General features: G+C 47.0%; 1 protein-coding gene and 1 long non-coding RNA gene across 3 annotated transcripts in view; one reads left to right on the top strand and one right to left on the bottom strand.

Annotated features, from left to right (window-relative positions):
• Positions 1–20322, bottom strand: part of LOC119963818 — a 130699-nt gene that overhangs the window by 89631 nt on the left and 20746 nt on the right. The window lies entirely within an intron of this gene.
• LOC119963816 overlaps positions 1–20322 on the top strand; it is a 138364-nt gene that overhangs the window by 115004 nt on the left and 3038 nt on the right. For both annotated transcript variants that reach the window (XM_038793122.1, XM_038793123.1), the window contains exon 5: positions 9408–9585. In XM_038793122.1, coding sequence (XP_038649050.1) covers positions 9408–9585 — 178 coding nt within the window. The remainder of the gene's footprint in view (positions 1–9407; positions 9586–20322) is intronic.

The raw sequence follows: 20322 nt of genomic DNA, 5'->3' as shown, positions 1-20322 counted from the left end.
TGTGAAAGGACAGTGTCCGGCCAGTGTCCCAGTGTGTGAAAGGACAGTGCCCCACCCAGCGTGTGAAAGGACAGTGTCCGGCCAGTGTCCCAGTGTGTGAAAGGACAGTGCCTCACCCAGTGTCCCAGTGTGTGAAAGGACAGTGCCTCACCCAGTGTCCCAGTGTGTTTAAGGACAGTGTCCGGCCAGTCTGCATTTTTAAACTAACTTAACTCAGTGAGTCTGGGTCCCGCCCATTGTGGGTAGGATCTAGATCTCCACGTCTCACTAGATCTCGCAAGCCACAATAACCATTGGGAATTCTGGGAGAGGCCTCTCCTGGGATCTATCGGCCGTGTCACACACCAATCGTTGGACATTATGTTTTGTGTTTTGCAAGTCTGGTTTGGTTGAGTACGGTCAGACTCTGCCTATTGCGGAATGCTGAAGGGACTTGCTGTTTGAACAGTCTGTCATTGGTTGGGACGTACGGCCTACATATCTAGCTTCCCACCGGTACTGAAATTCATGTACCACATTGCTCATTTGTGTGATTGCAAGAATGTCTTTTTGGTTTGACACCTGCATCCTGTTAGTGGAGGTTATCACTCATGTTACTGCTGCATAGTAGCCACGTAAAATGGCTAAAAACCTGTGATTTTAATTTCTGTGACGCCTTCCAGGGTAATTTGAGGTGGACTGGGAACTTCCCAGGTCTGAAAGTGGCAGCCTTAGACAAATCCAATGAGCATGCACAATACACGGCGAGCAATTGTTTGATACCCTGCCCGATAGCTTTGAAGTGTCCTATTCTGGCATCAAGATTCCATGATGAGCAAATAGCTAGAGCCCTATTTAACAGATTGTCGATGAGGCCATTCTTGTTGCTCGTGGGTCTGTAGGAATCACAATGCATATGTTTACCAATGAAGGTAGGATTGCGTAGACAGTAGTAGAGAACCCATTGCGGGTTTCTCAATTAGCAGGTTGAGGAAAAGGTCATTCACCAAAGAGAAGGAATTGGTGGATGTTGAGTCTGGAGAAGGGTGTGTAGATAGCATGGGTCATATTGAGATCCAAAAAGACGAGGTGTTGGGCGTCTTGAAAAATATTAAGGTTGATAAGTCCCCAGGGCCTGATGGGATCTACCCTAGAATACTGAAGGAGGCAAGATCTTTGGATCCTCAATGTCTTCAGGTGATCACAGTAAGGAGTCTTACAGCACCAGGTTAAAGTCCAACAGATTTGTTTGAAACACGCGCTTTCGGAGCACAGCTCCTTCCTCAGGTGATGTTGGACTTTAACCTGGTGTTGTAAGACTTCTTACTGTGCCCACCCCAGTCCAACGCCGGCATCTCCACATCTTCAGGTAATGTACTGGAGGACTAGAGAATAGGCAATGTTGTTCATTTGTTTAAGAAGCATAGCAAGGATAATCCAGGGAACTACAGGCCGGTGAGCCTTATGTCAGTGGCAGTGAAATTTCTGGAGAGAATTCTTTGAGACAGGATCTACCCCCATTCGGAAACAAGTGGACGTATCAGCAAGAGACAACACAGTTTTGTGAAGGGGAGGTTGTGCCTCACTAACTTAATCGAGTTTTTCGAGAAGGTCACAAAGATGATTGATGCAGGTAGGGCAGTGGATGTTGTCTATATGGACTTCAGTAAGGCCTTTGACAAGGTCCCTCATGGCAGACTGGTACAAAAGGTGAAGTCACAGGGGATCAGGGGTGAGCAGGCAAGATGGATACAGAACTGGCTAGGCCATAGAAGGCAGAGAGTAGCAATGGAAGGGTGCTTTTCTGATTGGAGGGCTGTGACTAGTGGTGTTCCGCAGGGATCAGTGCTGGGACCTTTGCTGTTCGTAGTATATATAAATGATTTGGAGGAAAATGTAACTGGTCTGATTAGTAAGTTTGCAGACGACACAAAGGTTGGTGGAATTGCGGATAGCGATGAGGACTGTCAGAGAATACAGCAAAATTTAGATTGTTTGGAGACTTCAGCGGAGAGATGGCAGATGTAGTTTAATCCGGACAAATGTGAGGTGATGCATTTTGGAAGGTCTAATACTGGTAGGGAATACACAGTGAATGGCAGAACCTTCAAGAGTATTGACAGTCAGAGAGATCTAGGTGTACAGGTTCACAGGCCACTTAAAGGGGCAACACAGGTGGAGAAGGTAGTCTAGAAGGCATACGGCATAGAACAACATAGAACATATAGTGCAGAAAGAGTCCATTTGGCCCATCGAGTCTGCACTGACCCACTTCAACCCTCACTTCCACACTATCCCTGCAACCCAATAACCCCTCCGAAACATTTTTGATCACTAAGGGCAATTTATCATGGCCAATCCACCTAACCTGCACGTCTTTGGACTGTGGGAGGAAACCGGAGCACCCGGAGGAAACCCACGCAGACACTGGGAGAACGTGCAGACTCCACACAGACAGTGACCCACAGGGAATCGAACCTGGGACCCTGACGCTGTGAAGCCACAGTGCTAATCACTTGTGCTGCCCAAATGCTTGCCTTCATTAGGACATTGAGTATAAAAATTGGCAAGTCATGTTGCAGCTGTATAGAACCTTAGTTAGGCCACACTTGGAGTATAGTGTTCAATTCTGGTCGCCACACTACCAGAAAGATGTGGAGTCTTTAGAGAGGGTGCAGAAGAGATTTACCAGGATGTTGCCTGGTATGGAGGGCATTAGCTATGAGGAGAGGTTGAATAAACTTGGTTTGCTCTCACTGGAACGAAGGAGGTTGAGGGGCGACCTGATAGAGTTCTACAAAATTATGGGGGGGCATAGACAGAGTGGATAATCAGAGGCTTTTTCCCAGGGTAGAAGGGTCAATTACTAGGGGGCATAGGTTTAAGATGCGAGGGGCAAGGTTTAGAGGAGATGTACAAGGCAAGTTTTTTTACACAGAAGATAGTGGGTGCCTGGAACTCGCTGCTGGAGGAGGTAGTGGAAGTAGGGGCGATAGTGACGCTTAAGGGGCATCTTGACAAATACACGAATAGGATGGGAATAGAGGGATACGGACCCTGGAAGTGTGGAAGAATTTAATTTACACAGGCAGCATGGTCGGCACAGGCTTGGAGGGCCGTAGGGCCTGTTCCTGTGCTGTACTTTTCTTTGTTCTTCTTTGTTCTTTGAAAGCGAAGCACCCAGAGGAAAGCTACGCAGACACAGGGCGAATGTGCATACTCCTCCACACAGAGTCACCCAAGGCCGCAATCAAACCCCGGCCCCTGGCATTGTGAAGCAGTCGTGCTAACCACTGTGCCAACGTGTTGCATTTATTAAAAAATACTGAGCCCACTGCTGAAACTTAGAATGGACAAGTCTCTGTTCCCATGGCTTGGGGGGGCATCGACTGCTTGGTGGGGTGTTTGAGATTTCAGTGTTGTGCTTGACAGTAAAATTAGATCTTGCAGCCAACAAATAGATCCAGCAGCTGGTATTGCATGGCAGGAAAAAAAGGGAAAACTAAAATCTGATCCGAAAAGTAGGAATTGAGTGTTGCTTCCTGATACCTCTGATGCTGGGGCGACAAGGACTGTTCTGGTTCCGAATTGAAGTTAAGCTTCCTGCTGCAAAGAATATTTCTGTTGGCTCCCAAATGAGTCAGTCCTGATCTCTGGAAAGAAGCAGTCAAGCCGGTAGTTGGCAGTCACTGCCTCCATTCTGCCTCAGCAATGCTGTTTATTCTAATAACAGGAGACAGCTCACCATCCCAGTCACTGTTTCCATTTCACACACCAGTTCCACTTGTGGCCAGTCTGGGTGGAGTTTCTTTTTGGTGGTGAATTTTACACACCTTATTTTGCGATGTAACCTGGGATCTGATGCAAAGAAATGTTGAGAAATGGCCATGGAAATATAACTCCCCTGTGCTCCCAGAGAAATACTGACTGCTTTAAGAGCTCTATTTGGCTATGAAGTGGCTGAAGGCTTCATTTTTGTAACATTGAAAGTGAATCAGTCAATGTCTTTCTCTTCCCCACACCCCTCTCCTGTCCAGTCCCCGATGAGTATGTGTACAGTGATACTGAACAGTGTGGATCAGAACCCCGTGGCAAAGCTGCATTTAGCCAGTGTCTCTAAAGGAAGGAAGGTGCAAGTCTATCTGCCCATTATCACTACCCAGTGACCTCTGCTGGAAAGAGTGGGAGCTGAGGCTTGGATTGAGTTGTCATGCTCTCTTGTCAAATTGTTTGCTCATGCTCACTGTCTGGTTTGGCACATTCATAGGTGGGGTATGTTATGTAGGTGGAACTGAATTAGCAACATTAGAAGTAGGCTGTTTAGCCACTAGGATTTGTTCCGCCATTGTTTTATTCCTGATCTATACCTCATCTCCATTTAGCTTTTCTTGGCTGTACATACCTTGATACCCTTAACCCAATAATGATTTATCAATACCAGTCTTGAAAGTTCCAACTGACCTCTAGCATCAACAGTCCTTCAGGGGAGAGTTGCCGACTTCCATTACCCGTTGTGTTAAGTGCTCCTTGACATCGCCCCTGAACAGCCGAGCTCCAATTTGAGGTTATTTCCCATTAGATCATTTCCATCACGAGAAGAAATGGGTTCTCCATGTCTATCCTATCCAACATAGATTTAAGTCACAGTGAAAGGCCATTTGGCCCACCGTTTCCATGCTGGCTATCAAGGAGCTATCCAGCCTAATCCCACCTTCCAGCTCTTGGTTCGTAGCTCTGTGGGTTACCACCAAGCAAATCCAAATCCAAGTGCTTTTTTGTTCAGTGAGGTGAGGGTTTCTGCCTCGACCACCCTTTCAAGCATTGAATTCCAGACTCTCACCTCTGGGTGAAAGGATTTCTCCTCAACTCCCTTTTAGTCCTTCAACCAATTACTTTCAACCTGTGTCTCCTGGTTATTGACCCCTCTGGTAAGGGAAGTAGCTCTTTCTTATCGACTCTACCTAGACTCCTCGGAGCTTCAGAGATCTCAATTAAATCTCTCCTCAGCCTCACCTGTTCCAAAGAAACCAACCCCAGCCTAGCCAATCTTCCCATACAGAATATTCTCAATTCCTGGCCGAATCCTTGTCAATCATTTGTCTACCATCCCTAATGCAATCATATCATGTGATTGCAGTAATCAGATTATGGTGTACGCAGTAAGCTGGCCATGGTCTGTCTGCAGAATCTCAGAATTTTTACAGCACAGAAGGAGGCCATTCAGTCCATTGTATCTGCAATAACTCTCCGAATGAGCAATTTGCCAAGTGCAATTCCCCTGCCTTCACCCTGTAAACCTGTACTTCCTTTGCATATCAAAGTCTAAATCCCTTTTGAGTGCTCCAATTGATTCTGCCTCCACCATACTCTCAGACAGTGCATTCCAGATCTTAGCCACTCGCTCTGTGAAAAAGCTGTTCCTCCTGTCGCCATTGCCTCTTTTGCCAATTGCTTGAAATCCGTGCCCTCTTGATTCTATTCATGAGTAGGAACAGTTTCTCCCTATCTGTTCTGTTCAGACCCTTCTATCAAATCTCTCACCTTCCTTTCTCTGAAGAACAGTCCCAACTTCTCGTCCTTCACCCATGGAACCATTCACATTAATCTTTCTGCACTCTCTCCAATGTCTCCATATCTTTCCTAAAGTGCAGCACCAAAACTGGACACCATAGGCCAAGTTCAACATAACCTCCTTGCACTCTTTGAGTGCAGCTCCAACAACAATCAAGAAGCTCGATACTATCCAGGGTAAAATAGTCCACTTAATTGGCACCACCTCCACATTCACTCCCTCCACCACTGACAAAATGGTGGCAGCCATGTGCACCATCTGCAAGATGCACTGCAGAAACTCACCAAGGTTCCTTAGACAGCACATTCCAAACCCACGACCACTACCATCTAGAAGGACAAGAGCAGTAGATACCTGGGAACCCCGCCACCTGGCGCTTCCCCTCCAAGTCACTCACCATCCTGACTTGGAAATATATCGCCGTTCCTTCACTGTCGCTGGGTCAAAATCCTGGAACTCCCTTCCTAACAGCACTCTGGGTGTACCTACACCACATGGACTGCAGCAGTTCAAGAAGGCGGCTCACCACCATCTTCTCAATGGAAAACAGGGATGGGTAACAAATGCTGGTGTAAGCAGCGACTCTCGGGTCACAGAAATGAATTTAAAATGTACAGATAGCTTATCTAATGCTTCCCTATCAATTTTAAAACCTTCTGGTATGGTTTTTCGGTCCATTTCTTCCTTGCTAAAGATAGATGAAAGATATTGGGCGGGATTCGCTCAGCCCTGGGCCAGCCCCGGGTGGTGGGGGGGGGGGGGGGGGGGGGGGGGAACCTCCGATGTGGCCTGGCCCGCGATCGGGGCCCACCGATTGGTGGGCTGGCCTCTCTGGCTGGGGGCCTCCTTTCTTCCGCGCCGCCCCCTGTCGCCCTGTGCCATGTTGCGTCGGGCCGGCGTGGAGAAGGGAGCCACTGCGCATGCGTGCATTGACTCCGGCGCCACTGGGCATGCGCGGACCCTGCGGCGCCCAGTTCACACCAGGATCAGCAGCTGGAGCAGTGTGGATCGCTCCAGTGCCCTGCTGGCCCCCTGTAGGGGCCAGAATTGCTGATCCTCAGGCCGTGTTGAGGCTGTCGAGAAACGCGACGTCGTTTCCGATGGTGTTAACACTTAGCCCCAGGATCACAGAATCCCGCCCATTAATTTAATACAGTAACTCCCTTTTTAGTCCCTAATCAGATCCACTACAAATTTTACCACCCTTTTTTATATTATAAACGGCTTTAGGATTCCCTTTTATGTTGGCTGACAGTCTCTTTTCACTCTCTCTTTGCTTCTCTCATTTGCTTTTTTACTTCCCCTCCTGACCTTCTAACATTACCCATGGCTCAGCACACTTTTTCTTTTTCATCTTAGTCTCTCCTTGTCATCCAGGGAACTCTGGATTTATTTGCTCTACCTTTCAGTTTTGAGCGATATATCTTGACTGTGTCTCGATTATCTCTTCTTAATCCATTGTTCATTTTTCCTGCCAACCTTTGGCTCGTCATCTATTTGACCCAGATCCGTTCTGGAGGTTGGTTTTATCCCAGTTAATTATTCTTACTCTGCATTGTTCTTTCCCATAATCAGCCTAAACCTGATTACAATGATCACTGCCCCCAAATGTCCTCCTACTGACCCTTGATCCATGTGATCGACCTCATTCCCAAGAACGGGATCCTTTGGACTGGGAACATACTGCTGTAGGAAATGTTCCTGAACACACTGCAGGAACTCTTGCCCCTCTGCCCCCTTTTCACTTCTCCCATCTCAGACTACATTTGGATAATTAAAGTCCTCCATTATAACTGTGCTAGAATTACTAAACCCCTCTGTAATTGTCTTGCTGCAAATTTAGGGAAGAGGAGAGGTTGGATAAACTTGGATTGTTTCCATTGGAACGACGGAGGTTGATGGGCGACCTGATAGAAGTTTCCAAAACTATGACGGGCATGGACAGAGTGGATAGTCAGAGGCTTTTTCCCAGGGTGGAAAAATCAACAACTTGGGGACATAGGTTTAAGGGCGAGGGGGAAAGTTTAGAGGAGATGTACGAGGCAATTTTTTTACACAGAGGGTAGTGGGTGCCTGGAACTCGCTGCCGGAGGAGGTGGTGGAAGCAGGGACGATAGTGACATTTAAGGGGCATCTTGACAAATACATGAATAGGATGGGAATAGAGGGATACGGATCCCAGAACAAAGAACAAAGAAAATTACAGCACAGGAACAGGCCCTTCGGCCCTCCCAGCCTGAGCCGATCCAGATCCTTTATCTAAACCTGTCTCCTATTTTCCAAGGTCTACTTCCCTCTGTTCCCGCCCATTCATATACCTGTCTAGATGCTTCTTAAATGATGCTATCGTGCCCGCCTCTACCACCTCTGCTGGTAAAGCGTTCCAGGCACCCACCACCCTCTGCGTAAAAAAACTTTCCACGCACATCTCCCTTAAACTTTCCCCCTCTCACCTTGAAATCATGACCCCTTCTAACTGACACCCCCACTCTTGGGAAAAGCTTGTTGCTGTCCACCCTGTCCATACCTCTCATAATTTTGTAGACCTCAATCAGGTCCCCCCTCAACCTCCGTCTTTCCAACGAAAACAATCCTAATCTACTCAACCTTTCTTCATAACTAGCACCCTCCATACCAGGCAACATCCTGGTGAACCTCCTCTGCACCCTCTCCAAGGCATCCACATCCTTCTGGTAATGTGGCGACCAGAACTGCACGCAGTATTCCAAATGTGGCCGAACCAAAGTCCTGTACAACTGTAACATGACCTGCCAACTCTTGTACTCAATACCCCGTCCGATGAAGAGAAGCATGCTGTATGCCTTCTTGACCACTCTATCAACCTGCGTTGCCACCTTCAGGGTACAATGGACCTGAACAACCAGTGCAGAAGGTTTTAGTTTAGACGGGCAGCATGATCAGCCCATGTACTGTTCCTTGTTCCCCTATATCCTTCCCACTTGTTGATGGCCTATAGACTATACTGAGCAATGTAATTGCGCCTTTTGTGTTCCTTAGCTTTAGCCAAATGTATTCTGCCCTTGATCCCGCTGGATCATCCTCTTTCTCCAGCATTGCAAGCTCTCCTTTTCTTCCTTGAATACCTTCTATCCAGGAAGCTTTAACAGCCAATCCTGCTCTTCTTTGAACACGGTCTCTGTTATAGCCACAACATCATATTCCCACCTGACAATCTGTGTGCATTCGTATACAGGCTAACTCTGATTTAGATGTTTTTATTTACTTCCTTTCTCTGACTCCCATCTGATAACTTACTATTCAGTGGGCTAAACAGCTGGTTTGTGATGCAGAACAAGGCCAGCAGCGCGGGTTCAATTCCCGTACCGGCCTCCTCGAACAGGCGCCAGAATGTGGCGACTGGGGGCTTTTCACAGTAACTTCACTGAAGCCTACTTGTGACAATAAGCGATTATTATTATTATTCCCTACTCGAGTGCTATTTATTTCTGTCAGTATTCTTTTCACCTTTGTAACCGTTCTCTAGTATTGCCTCCTGGTTCCCACGCCCCTGCCAGTTTAGTTCATACCCTCCCCAAAAGCACTAGCAAATCCCTTAATCATTTTAAATTAGGCTATTTAGGAAAGAGAGGAAAATCTAGAGTGGTGGAAAAGTACGTCAGGTGCCAAAATATCTCTGACTCTTCATATAAAATGAGGGAGATTGGGCTGAGGGAGGTCTGCATCCCGTGTCAATCTGAGGTAATGGAAGTCTGCTGGTCTCTGTGGATCTGGATCTGTCCCAGGGAGACCAGTTTTTCCTTCTTTTAGAAGAGGGTTTTCAAGCTGTTATGGTGGTTGCCGGTCGTATGAGTGACGGTCTCTGTTGTCTCACCAGCCCTCATCCCGTGAAGCCCATCAGCAGCACTGTGCAGACTACGGAGAAGAAATCTGGTCTGTCGGGTATTGGCAGCACGCTAAGCAGTGGGCTCGAGAAACTGAAGAACGTGACGACAGGAAGTATCAGCCCCATCAGGTCACCAGCACCCGGTCAGGAGGAGCAGGAAGCAGTAAAGGTAATTGGGTAACTCTCGTTAGAACATCTGCACATTTAATGCCCAACATATACGGGTCAAGCAAAGCACTTGTGCAACAGCCGCAGAATGCCCAGCGAACCACTGTACAGAGAAATTCACACTCTGCTGCATCCGTGTTGCTTGACGAAATTCAAAATTTTCTTTTGGCTTTTTGCTCGGAGAGAAGTGTGACCAGGCCCAAAGCAATTGAGATTGCGGGATTCAGGGTGTGAGTGAGCCACGTACAACGTGGCTAAATGTCCTCCACCCTTTCCATTTGTCCTTTAAACCATCTGGATGAATCTCCACCCTCAAAACTGTCCCTGTCTTTGAGCTTCAGACACACAAAAGAGCAATACAGCACAGGACAGGCCCTTCAGCCCTCCAAACCTGTACCAATCATGATATCACCCTTGGCCAAAACCCTCAGCACTTCCTTCTATACCCATCCTACCAATGTATTTGTCAAGATGCCTTTTGAACACCGTTAATGTATCTGCTTCTACAACCTCCCCTGGCAACGCGTTCCAGGCACTCACCTCCCTCTGTGTAAAAAAAAAACTACCTCTCACATCTCCTCTAAACTTTGCCACACGGGCCTTATACCTATGCCCCCTGGTGACTGACCTCTCCACCCTGGGAAAGAGTGCCTGCCCATCCACTCTATCCATGCCCCTCATAATCTTGTAGACCTCTATCAGGTCACCCCTCAACCTCCGTCGTTCTAATGAAAACAGTTCAAGTCTATTCAGCCTCTCCACATAGCTAACACCCTCCAGACCAGGCGACATCCTGGTAAATCTCCTCTGCACCCTCTCCAAAGCCTCCACATCCTTCTGGTAGTGTGGCGACCCAAACTGTGCACAATATTCCAAGTGCGGCCTTACCAAGGGTCTATACAAATGCAGCATGATTTGCCAGTTTTTATACTCGATGCCCCATCCAATGAAGGCAAGCATTCCGTCTGCTTTCTTGACTACCTTGTCCACTTCTGTTGCCACCTTCAAAGATCTGTGGACCTGCACATCCAGATCTCTCTGACTTTCTCTATTCCTAAGAGTTATGCCATTTACGGTATATTTCCCCTCTATGTTAGACCTACCAAAATAATAATAATAACCTTTATTGTCACAATTAGGCTTACATTAACACTGCAATGAAGTTACTTTGAAAAGCGCCTAGTCGCCACATTCTGGCGCCTGCTCGGGTACACAGAGGGAGAATTCAGAATGTCCAATTCACCTAATAAGCACGTCTTTTGGGATCTGTGGGAGGAAAACGGATAACTCAGAAGAAACCCACACTGACACGGGGAGAACGTGCAGACTCCGCAAACAGTGACCCAAGTGAGAATCATACCTGGGACCCTGGCGCTGTGAAGCAACAGTGCCACCCTCAATACATCACCTCATATTTGTCTGGATTAAACTCCATTTGCTATTTCCCTGCCCAAGTCTCCAAACTATCCATGTCCTGCTGTATCCTCTGACATTCCTCAACACTATCTGCCACTCCCCCAACCTTGGTGTCATCCCCGAACTTACTAATCAGACCAGCTACATTTTCCTGCAAATTGTTTATGTATATGACAAACAATAGAGGCTCCAGCACAAATCACTGTGGAATACCACTAGTCACAACCTTCCATTCAGGAAAAACATCTTCTACTGCTACCCTTTGCCTTCTGTGACTGAGCCAGTTCTGTATCCATCTTACCACCTCACCTCTGATCCCGTGTGACTTCACCTTTTGTACCAGTCTGCCATGAGGCACCTTGTCAAAGGCTTTACTGAAGTCCATGTAAACAACATCCACTGCCCTCCCCTCATCAATCATCTTTGTCACCGCCTCAAAAAACTCAATCAAGGCAACACCTCCCTTTCACAAATCCCTTAGCTGCTTGAATTGGGATGGTGGTGGGGGTGGGGAGGTGGACTGTACTCCATAACTATTCCCACCGGATTTTCAGGCACACCACGAAACACCGACTGTTCATGTGTTTACCGACAAATATTTCAGCGTTGTTGAATGGAAAACGATATACACACACAAAAACACACACGCCCTTGTGTTTTCTGTTTCCTTTTGAAAGGATTTGTCGGTCTAAGTATAAATCATGTTTAAAAATGGAAAAGTTATTCTGATTGTAGGTTGCTAAGCATCTGTGCTGGATGTGTTAAATGAGTTTAAAATGTCACCCTCGGAGAAGAGCTATGGATTTAATGCTTTTCCTGGCTTCCAGTTGGTTTGGCTTATATTCTCCCATTTTAATGGGATTTAGAGGATATTTCAGGAAAGGCAAACTGGCTGCAAGACGTGGATGATTCGTGGGTCAAACTTTCAATTGGGTCCAATGAGGAAATCCAGCCAGCAATTTAGTGGCAACGCCCCTCCCTACTTTTTTATCGAATTCCCTTTATTTATTACACTCCCAATTTTAAAAAGTATACACTCAAGACCAACAATGTGCTGAGGTAGTTCCCACCCGGGTTATGCTGACTGGTGCAGCAGTCAGAGAGTGTCGAATTCACTGCCACAGCCAGCAAGGCTGTGTCTTTGCCCCACCCAAGATCGGTCAGGTCAGATGCTGAGGACATTCCTGGTGGAAGTGCAGAAGCATGCGACCAGACAGATTCCATGGATCGTGAGTCCTAATCTTGGAGAACTATGGATAAATTTAGCTCCTATGCTTTTTGCATTGTTTTGCCCCCATGCTGTCCTTCAGGCAGGGAGATGGGAATCAGGACAGTAAGCCAGCAAGTATAGAGACTGGGGATGAGCATGGTACCAGGGCCAGTCTGTCTAAGAGGAAGGGTAGGCTGGAGGAGGTCGAGCTCAGTGGGCCTGGAGGTTTGGAGTGTATCTGCTTCACTGCACGGTGTATAACGGGTAAGACAGATGAACCTAAAGCCTTGATTCACGCGCGGAACCTGGATGTGGATGCTGTAATGGAGACTTTGTTAAAAAAGGGACAGGACTGGCAGCTAAATATTCCAGAATACAAGTGCTTCAGGCGAGACAGGGAGGAAGGTAAAAGAGGCAGGGGAGTTGCAATACTGGTTGGAGAACATATTACAGCTGCACAGAGGTAGGACACCATGGGAGAATCACGTAACGAGGCACGGTGGGTAGAACGCAGAAACAGGAAGGGGGCAGTCACTATGATAGGGGTGTACCACAGGTCTCCCAACAGCCCACGGGAAGTTGAAGAACAGATATGTAAGCAAATTCTGGATAGATGTAGAAATAATAGGGGTGTTGTAATGGGAGGCTTTAATTTTCCTCATAATGACTGGAAATCCCTTGGGTCGAGGGGTCTGGGTGCTGAGGAATTTGTTAAGTGTGTCCAAAAAGGTTTTTTGGAACAATATGTGGATAGTCTGACTAGAGAGGGGGCTAAACTGGACCTAGTACTAGGGAACGAGCCCGGCCAGGTCATCAAAGACCACAATTCCGTAAGTTTACGGATGTTCATGGAAAAGAACGAGTGTTGTCCTAGGGTTAAGGTGCTAAATTGGGGTAAGGCTAACTACAGCCAGATTAGGCAGGATTTGGAGACTGTCGTTTGGGAGAGGCTGTTTGAGGGTAAATCCACATTTGACATGTGAGAGGCTTTTAAGGAGCAGTTGATGGGAGTGCAGGCCAGGCATATGGTGGTAAAAAGGAAGGCCAGGAAAGGCAGGATTCAGAAACCATGGATGACCAGGGTAATTGAGGATTTTGTCAAAAAGAAAAAAGATGCATATGTGAGATACAGGCAACTAAAAACAGATAAAGCACCTGAGGAATACAAGGAAAGTAGAAAAGAGCTCAAGCAGGGAGTTAGGAGGGCAAAAAGGGTCACAAAATGTCCATGGCAGACAGGATTAAGGAGAATCCCAAGGCATTTTATACATATATTAGGAACAAGAGGGCAGCTAGAGAAAGAGTTGGTCCACTCAAGGGCAACAGAGGGAAATTATGTGCAGAACCAGAGGAAGTAGGTGCGATCCTTAATGAGTATTTTGCATCGGTATTCACAAAGGAGGGACATGTTGATGGTGGTGTCTCAGAGGGATGTGTAAACTTTAGAACAGGTCATTGTTACAAGGGAGGAAGTGTTTGGTGTGTTAAAAAGCAACATTAACCAGGGGCTGGATTAGCTCACTGGGCTAAATCGCTGGCTTTTAAAGCAGACCAAGGCAGGCCAGCAGCACGGTTCGATTCCTGTACCAGCCACCCGGACAGGCGCCGGAATGTGGCGACTAGGGGCTTTTCACAGTACCTTCATTGAAGCCTACTCGTGACGATAAGCGATTTTCATTTTCATTTCAATAGGCGGCTGGAGAATTCAATCGGCACTTGGGGAGAATGGGATCAAAGGCTATGGGGAGAAAGCAGGATTAGGCTATCGAGTTGGATAATCAGCCATGGTCGTGATAAATGGCGGAGCAGGCTCGAAGGGTCAAAAGACCTCCTCCTGCCCCTCTCTTCTATGTATCTTTGGTACATTTCATGTGACTTCTGAAATAAAGCAAAACAGGGACAAAATGAGATCACACACAAACAGGAGAAACTTGAGGAAAAGACTGCTTGATCCCCATATCATTGTATATGGGGAGTTGAAAAAAGTCCAGTTTTCAAGTGGGAAGTTAAGGGATCATTGGACCCGGACAAAAGATATACTTCTCGTGTTTCTATTATAAATTCCAATTTTTTGTCTTAGGTGGAGTAGTAGTAATTCACTGGTCCAGCCTAATCCTCTGGGGACATGGGTTTAGATCCCATCACAGCAGCTGGTAAATTTAAATTAAATTAATAAAATCTGAATTTCAAATCTAGTCCAAGTAATAGTGGCCATGAAACTGTCATTGATTGTTATAAACAGCCATGTAGTGCACAAAATGTCCTTTTGGGAAGGAAATCTGCTATCCTTACGCGGTCTGGCCTACATGTGACTCCAGGCCCACAGTAATGTGGTTGACTCTTAATTGCCCTCTGAAGTGGCCTAGCAAGCCACTTGGTGTAAGGACAGTTCGGGATGGGCAACAGATACTAGTCTTGCCAGTGATACCCACACCCTAGGAGAGTTTTCTAAAATGATAAATAAGCAAACATGTTGCACAGTAATTCGGTATGAGCATTGCTCCTGGCATTTCTCTTGAAGTTGCGGAGCAGGGAAAATCATGTCCGCTGTTCCATGAATTGGCTGGAAGCCACACTGGCTTTCCGGAAGGACTTCTTCAAAGACTGCGAGAAGGCAGCTAGCGTGGATTCGGGTGATAATCTTCCCAACGATGGAGAATAGGGGGATTCTTCGGTAGTTCCCACAGTCCGTTTTTTCTCCTTTCTTGAAGGTGATGGCAATGACGGCACCCCTGAGGTCGGCAGGAATCGCTTTTCGCTCCGAGAGTTTCAGCAGAAACTGATGGAGTTGACGGTTGATCTCTTCTCCAAGTTTGAAAATCTCCGCTGGAAGCCCGTCCACTCATAGAATCTACGGCACGGAGTCAGGCCCTTTGGCCCAAACTGGTCCGTGCCAACCAAAAGGTCCATCTAAGCGAACCCCATTTCCCGGCATTTGGCCCATATCCCTATAAATCTTTCCTATCCATGCATCTGTCCAAATGTCTTTTCAATGTTGTCAACGTCCCTGCCTCAACCACTTTCTCTGACACCACCCTCTGTGTAAAAAAAAAAAGTTGATCCTCAGGTTCCCATTAACTCTTTCCCCTCTGATCTTAAACCTATGCCCTCTTGTTCCCCAACTCTGGGGAAATGACTGAGTGCATTCACCCTATCCATGCCTCTCATGACCTTATACACCTCAATAAGATCACCCCTCAATCTCCTATTCTCCAAAGAAAAAGGTTCTAGCATGTCCAATCGCTCCCTATAACTCAGTGAATCCCTTGCATCCTGGGAACATCCTTGTAAATATCTTCTGCGCTCTCTCCACATCTTTTCTATATAGCAAGGCAACCAAAACGGAACACAATACTCCAGGTGTGGCCTCATCAACGTCCTGCACAACTCGCACAACTACAACAGAATTTCCCAACTTCTATCCTCAATGCCCTGTCTGTTGAAGGCCAGCATGCCAGAAGCCTTCTCCACTGCCCTATCTACCTGTCACTCCACCTTTAGAGAACCATGCACATGAACTCCAAGGTCCCTCTGTTCCACGATACTCCCTCAAGTCCTAACATTCACTGTGAAGTCCTACCTTGATTTGACTTTCCCAAAATGCAACACCTCACTCTTATTTGTATTGAACTCGCATTTGCCATTTCCCCAGCTGATCAAGATGCTACTGCAATTTTTGATAACCTTCATCGTTGTCTACAATACCACCTATTTTAGTGTCATCTGCAAATGTACTGATCATGCCTTATACATTTTCATCCAAATCGTTGATATAGATAACAAACAGCGATGGGCCCAGCACTAATCCCTGAGGCACACCACCAGTCACAGGCCTCCAGTCCAACAAGCATCTTTCCACCATCTTTACACCCTCTGCTTCCTACCATTAAGTCAATTGGATATCCAATTTGCCAGCTCTCCCCGGATTCCATGTGATCTAACCTTCCAGAGCAGCCTAACATGTGGTACTTTATCAAAGGCCTTACTGAAGTCCATAGAGGCTACATCTACCGCCCTGCCCTCATTGACCTTCTTGGTCATTTAGATCGTAGAATTTACAGTGCAGAAGGAGGCCATTTGGTCCATCGAGTCTGCACTGGCCCTTGGAAACAGCACCCCATTTAAGTCCACACCTCCACCCTATCCCCGCAACCTAGTAACCCCACCTAACCATTTTGAATGCTGAGGGCAATTTATCATGGCCAATCCACCTAACCACATCTTTGGACGTGGGAGGAAACTGGAGCACCCGGAGGAAACTCACGCAGACACGGGGAGAACGTGCAGACTCCGCACAGACAGTGACCCAAGCTGGGAATCGAACCTGGGACCCTGGAGCTGTGAAGCAACTGTGCAAACCACTGTGCTACCAAGCTGCCCTTCATCAAAGAGCTCTAACAAATTTGTAAGGAATGATTTCCCATGCACAAAGCTGTGCTGACTGCTCCTAATCAAACCCAGTCTTTCCAAATGGCTGTATATCTTATCCCTCAGAATCCTCTCCAGTAACTTATCCACCACAGCTGTTAGGCTTACCGGTCTATAATTCCCAGTTTTTTGCTTTGTAGCCCTTCTTAAATAAGGGCACAACATTTGCTACCCTCCAGTCTTCTGGTACCTCACCCTTGGCTAACAATGATGCAAGTATCTCAGCCGGGGCTCCCACAATCTCTTATCCAGCCTCACACAGTGTTCTTGGATGTACCTGGTCAGGACCAGGAGATTTATCCACCATCATACATTTTAATACGTCCATCACCTCCTCTACTGTAATGCGAACTGTCTCCAATATATCGCCACTAACCTTCCCAGGTTCCCAAGTCTTCATGTCTTTCTCCACAGTTAACACAGGGGAGAAATATTCAGTGAGAACCTTGCCCATCTCCTGCGGTTCCACACATATGTGTCCAATTTGGTCTTTGAGGGATCCTATTCTCTCTCTAGTTCGTGTTCCTTTAATATACTGAAAGAATCTCTTTGGATTCACCTTAATCCTCTCAGCCAAAGCTACCTCATGCCCTCTGTTTAATGGCAGCTTTGACTTTGTTCACACTTGGTGGGCGACCAGGAACATCTTTGATGGGGAGCTGGGGATTTCCTCAAGCATGTCCTTATCTATGTTTGTATCATGGTTTAGGAAGTATTTGAAGTGTTCTCTCCATCGAAGGTTTATGTTTTCTCTGTCTCTCAAAAGGGTTCTGACCACACCATTTTGAGGCCGAGAGTATTGGGTCCATATATTGCCTTGGTGGCACTGAAGAAACCCTGGATGTCACATTTGTTGGTGAGGAACTGCAGCTCCTTAACTTTCTCAGTCCACAATTGGTTCTTGATATCCCTAGTTTCTCTTTGTACCTCCGCCTTGGCTAATTGATGAGCTCGCCTCTTTGCCTGGCTGGTTGCGTCATTCTGCCAGGCGCAGAGAGCTTTCCACTTCTTGTCGAAGAGGTCTTGGATGGTGTGGTCGTTCTCGTCGAACCAGTCTTGGTGTTTCCTGGTCTTGTAGTCAGTGGTTTCTTCACAGCTTGAGATGATGGCTGTCTTCAGCGCTCTCCAGTTATCCCCCACTCTATACGAATGGACACTTTGGGAGATTTTGGAGAAGACATTATTGGAAGTTTACCACAAAGCTCTTGAGGCAAAAACATTATATGTTTTCAAGAAGCAGTTCGATTCTGTATAGTGCTTGGGGTGAAGTGGATCAAAGGATATGGGGGGAAGGTGGGAGTAGGCTATTGTTGTGTGATCAGCCTTAATCATAATGAATGGCGGAGCAGGTACAAAGCACCGAATGGCCTCATCCTGCTCCTATTTTCTATGTCTCTAAGCTTGACTCTTGAAGCGCCCAACGGTGTTACTTTATATGAGATGTTTCTTCATCTTCTGCTGTTTCTGGTGGAGTTTGATGGACATAGAGGAGCAGATGAGCCGTGTTCTGTCCAACAGTCATCTTTACTGGTCATCGCTTTGGTCTCGGGATCGAACGATGATGAAGTTGATGATGTGCCAGTGCTTTGATTGTGGATGTCTCCAGGAAGTCCTGAACTTGTCCTTTTGGCAGAACATTGTGTTAGTGATGACAATCTGATGTTCTGCGCATCTGGTAAGCAGGAGAACCCCATTGGAGCTGCAGTTCCCAACTCCTTCCTTTTCGATGGTTCCTTTCCAGAGTTGGGAATACTTTCAAACCCTGGCGTTAGGTCCCCAAGAAGGATGGTCATATCTTCCAGAGGAATGTTAGAGAGTATGGTGTCCAGGGTGGAGCAGAAGCCTCCGTTGGACTCACCATTGACATCAAAGGTTGGGCCATAGGCATTCATGACCGTTGTCTACTTGTTCCTGGCAAGTTGGAGACGGAGGGTTTTGAGATGCTGATTGATGCTGACAGGGAGCTCAGAGAGTCGGTTGCTGAGTTTGTTCTTGATGCCGGAACCAATCGTTGCATCCTGGGCTGATTCTCGGGTTTCATCTCCAGAAGAAGGTGTAATCTTCCCTCAGCTGCCCTTCTCCTGCTCTTTGGGTCTCTTGCAGGGCAGCGACATCAATGTTGAAGTGCCCGAGTTCACGGCAACAAGGGCAGTTCTCCGTTCTGGTCCATTGTTTTGCCCGTTATCCATGAGGGTTTGTGCATTCCAGGTTCCGAATTTCAGTTTAATTTTGATTTTCTGACCACAGAGCCTGCTGGATGTGGTTTTCTAGCTAGGTTGGGGACGGAACAGACAATTTTTAGAGCACCTATTCTAGCACTATTCCCATGCAGGATAAGCAAAGCGGATCCTGAAGAGGGCTGCTCAGTCATGAAGAAAGCTGCCCAAACTCTCTCCTGTTTCTATCCCGTGAGAGAGACAACTGAATCAAACTTCACCACCTATGTGCCAGTTCAAAGCTAGGGACTTCCAGATCTCCTGGTACTGTCCCTGTCACCTCTCGCCGATCATCGCAGTGCTTGTCTGTGTGGGGGGGGGGGGGGGGGGGGGGGTGTCGGTTTCCTCTGATTGTGGTCTATTTGAAAGTTTCATAGGTGCGGGCCATCTTTTAACATGGGTTTGCCGTTGCACATCAGACACACGGTCCTGACTGAGGGTAGGTCCAGTTCCGGTGGCAAGGGAACCTCTATGACTGGGGATCTCCCTCCTGCTGCAACCTTCTTCCGTCATCGCAGCCGTTGATACCATATGAGTATCTTCCGTCTGATTTCCCGTCAAGGACTTGTTTTGGATTGCACTTTGTCTGGTTCCTTCCTACACACCTTTCCTTGGATTATACCTTGCTGTAGTGGAGAGGCTTAAACGTTCCATTGATCCGGAAAGAAATGTCATCGGGGGTCTTAAATTCCTCAAAGGCACACTTTGAGGTGCTTCACTGCCTTAAAGGTATTACATGAATATAAATTGTTGCAGATAAGTTGCCTGAACTTTTAATTTCTGGGAAGATGCTAGTGAAGGAAGCATTGGGATGGAAACACAGAACAAAATACCTTCAACTAGTCCTGACTTGGTGGGGGAAAAGAGGCACTGAAAAAACCCCTGGATTCCTAACAGCACCGTGGCTGTGTCTTCAGCACATGGGCTGCAGTGGTTCAAGACAGCAGCTCAACACCACCTTGTCAAGGGCAATTAGATCCCTTGACCTTTCCATCCTTGCAAACTGAGTTTGTTTGCAAAGAGCAGCCATTCAGAAACAGAGTGGCAAACTGCATTCTGCTACGTGAAAATCCTTTCTGCATTCTGGGATGAGCGTGTTGTATTATTCCACAGGTGTGAACCAGTCTGTAAGAGGCATTCCTCAGTGAACTAAGTTTGGTCTGGGTGGACTACTCCAGTTGACAGAGTCTAGCCTGAAGGCCCACATTGCTTAATTGCAGTTCAGGAAAGAAAAGAGCCTGCAGGGGACACAGCTGCTGAGGTCCTTGCCCTTTTCATGTAAGAGGGTGATTGTGGTCTATTAGGTGTCTGCTGCCAGTAAATGATGGAAGGCTTTAGTTTGGTTATTTCAGATAAGAAGGGACTTGGGAGACCTGTTGGCCATGTTCAGCTATTAATTTGTACAGTGGAGAGGACTGGGTGTGGTGGGACATGACAGGACCTCATTGCAATAATAACCATTAAGGAA

The sequence above is a fragment of the Scyliorhinus canicula genome, chromosome 3 (genome assembly GCF_902713615.1).
Source record: "Scyliorhinus canicula chromosome 3, sScyCan1.1, whole genome shotgun sequence".
Taxonomy (NCBI): Eukaryota; Metazoa; Chordata; class Chondrichthyes; order Carcharhiniformes; family Scyliorhinidae; genus Scyliorhinus; species Scyliorhinus canicula.
Note: the sequence above shows the minus strand (reverse complement) of the source record. Positions and strands in the feature narration are given on the sequence as shown.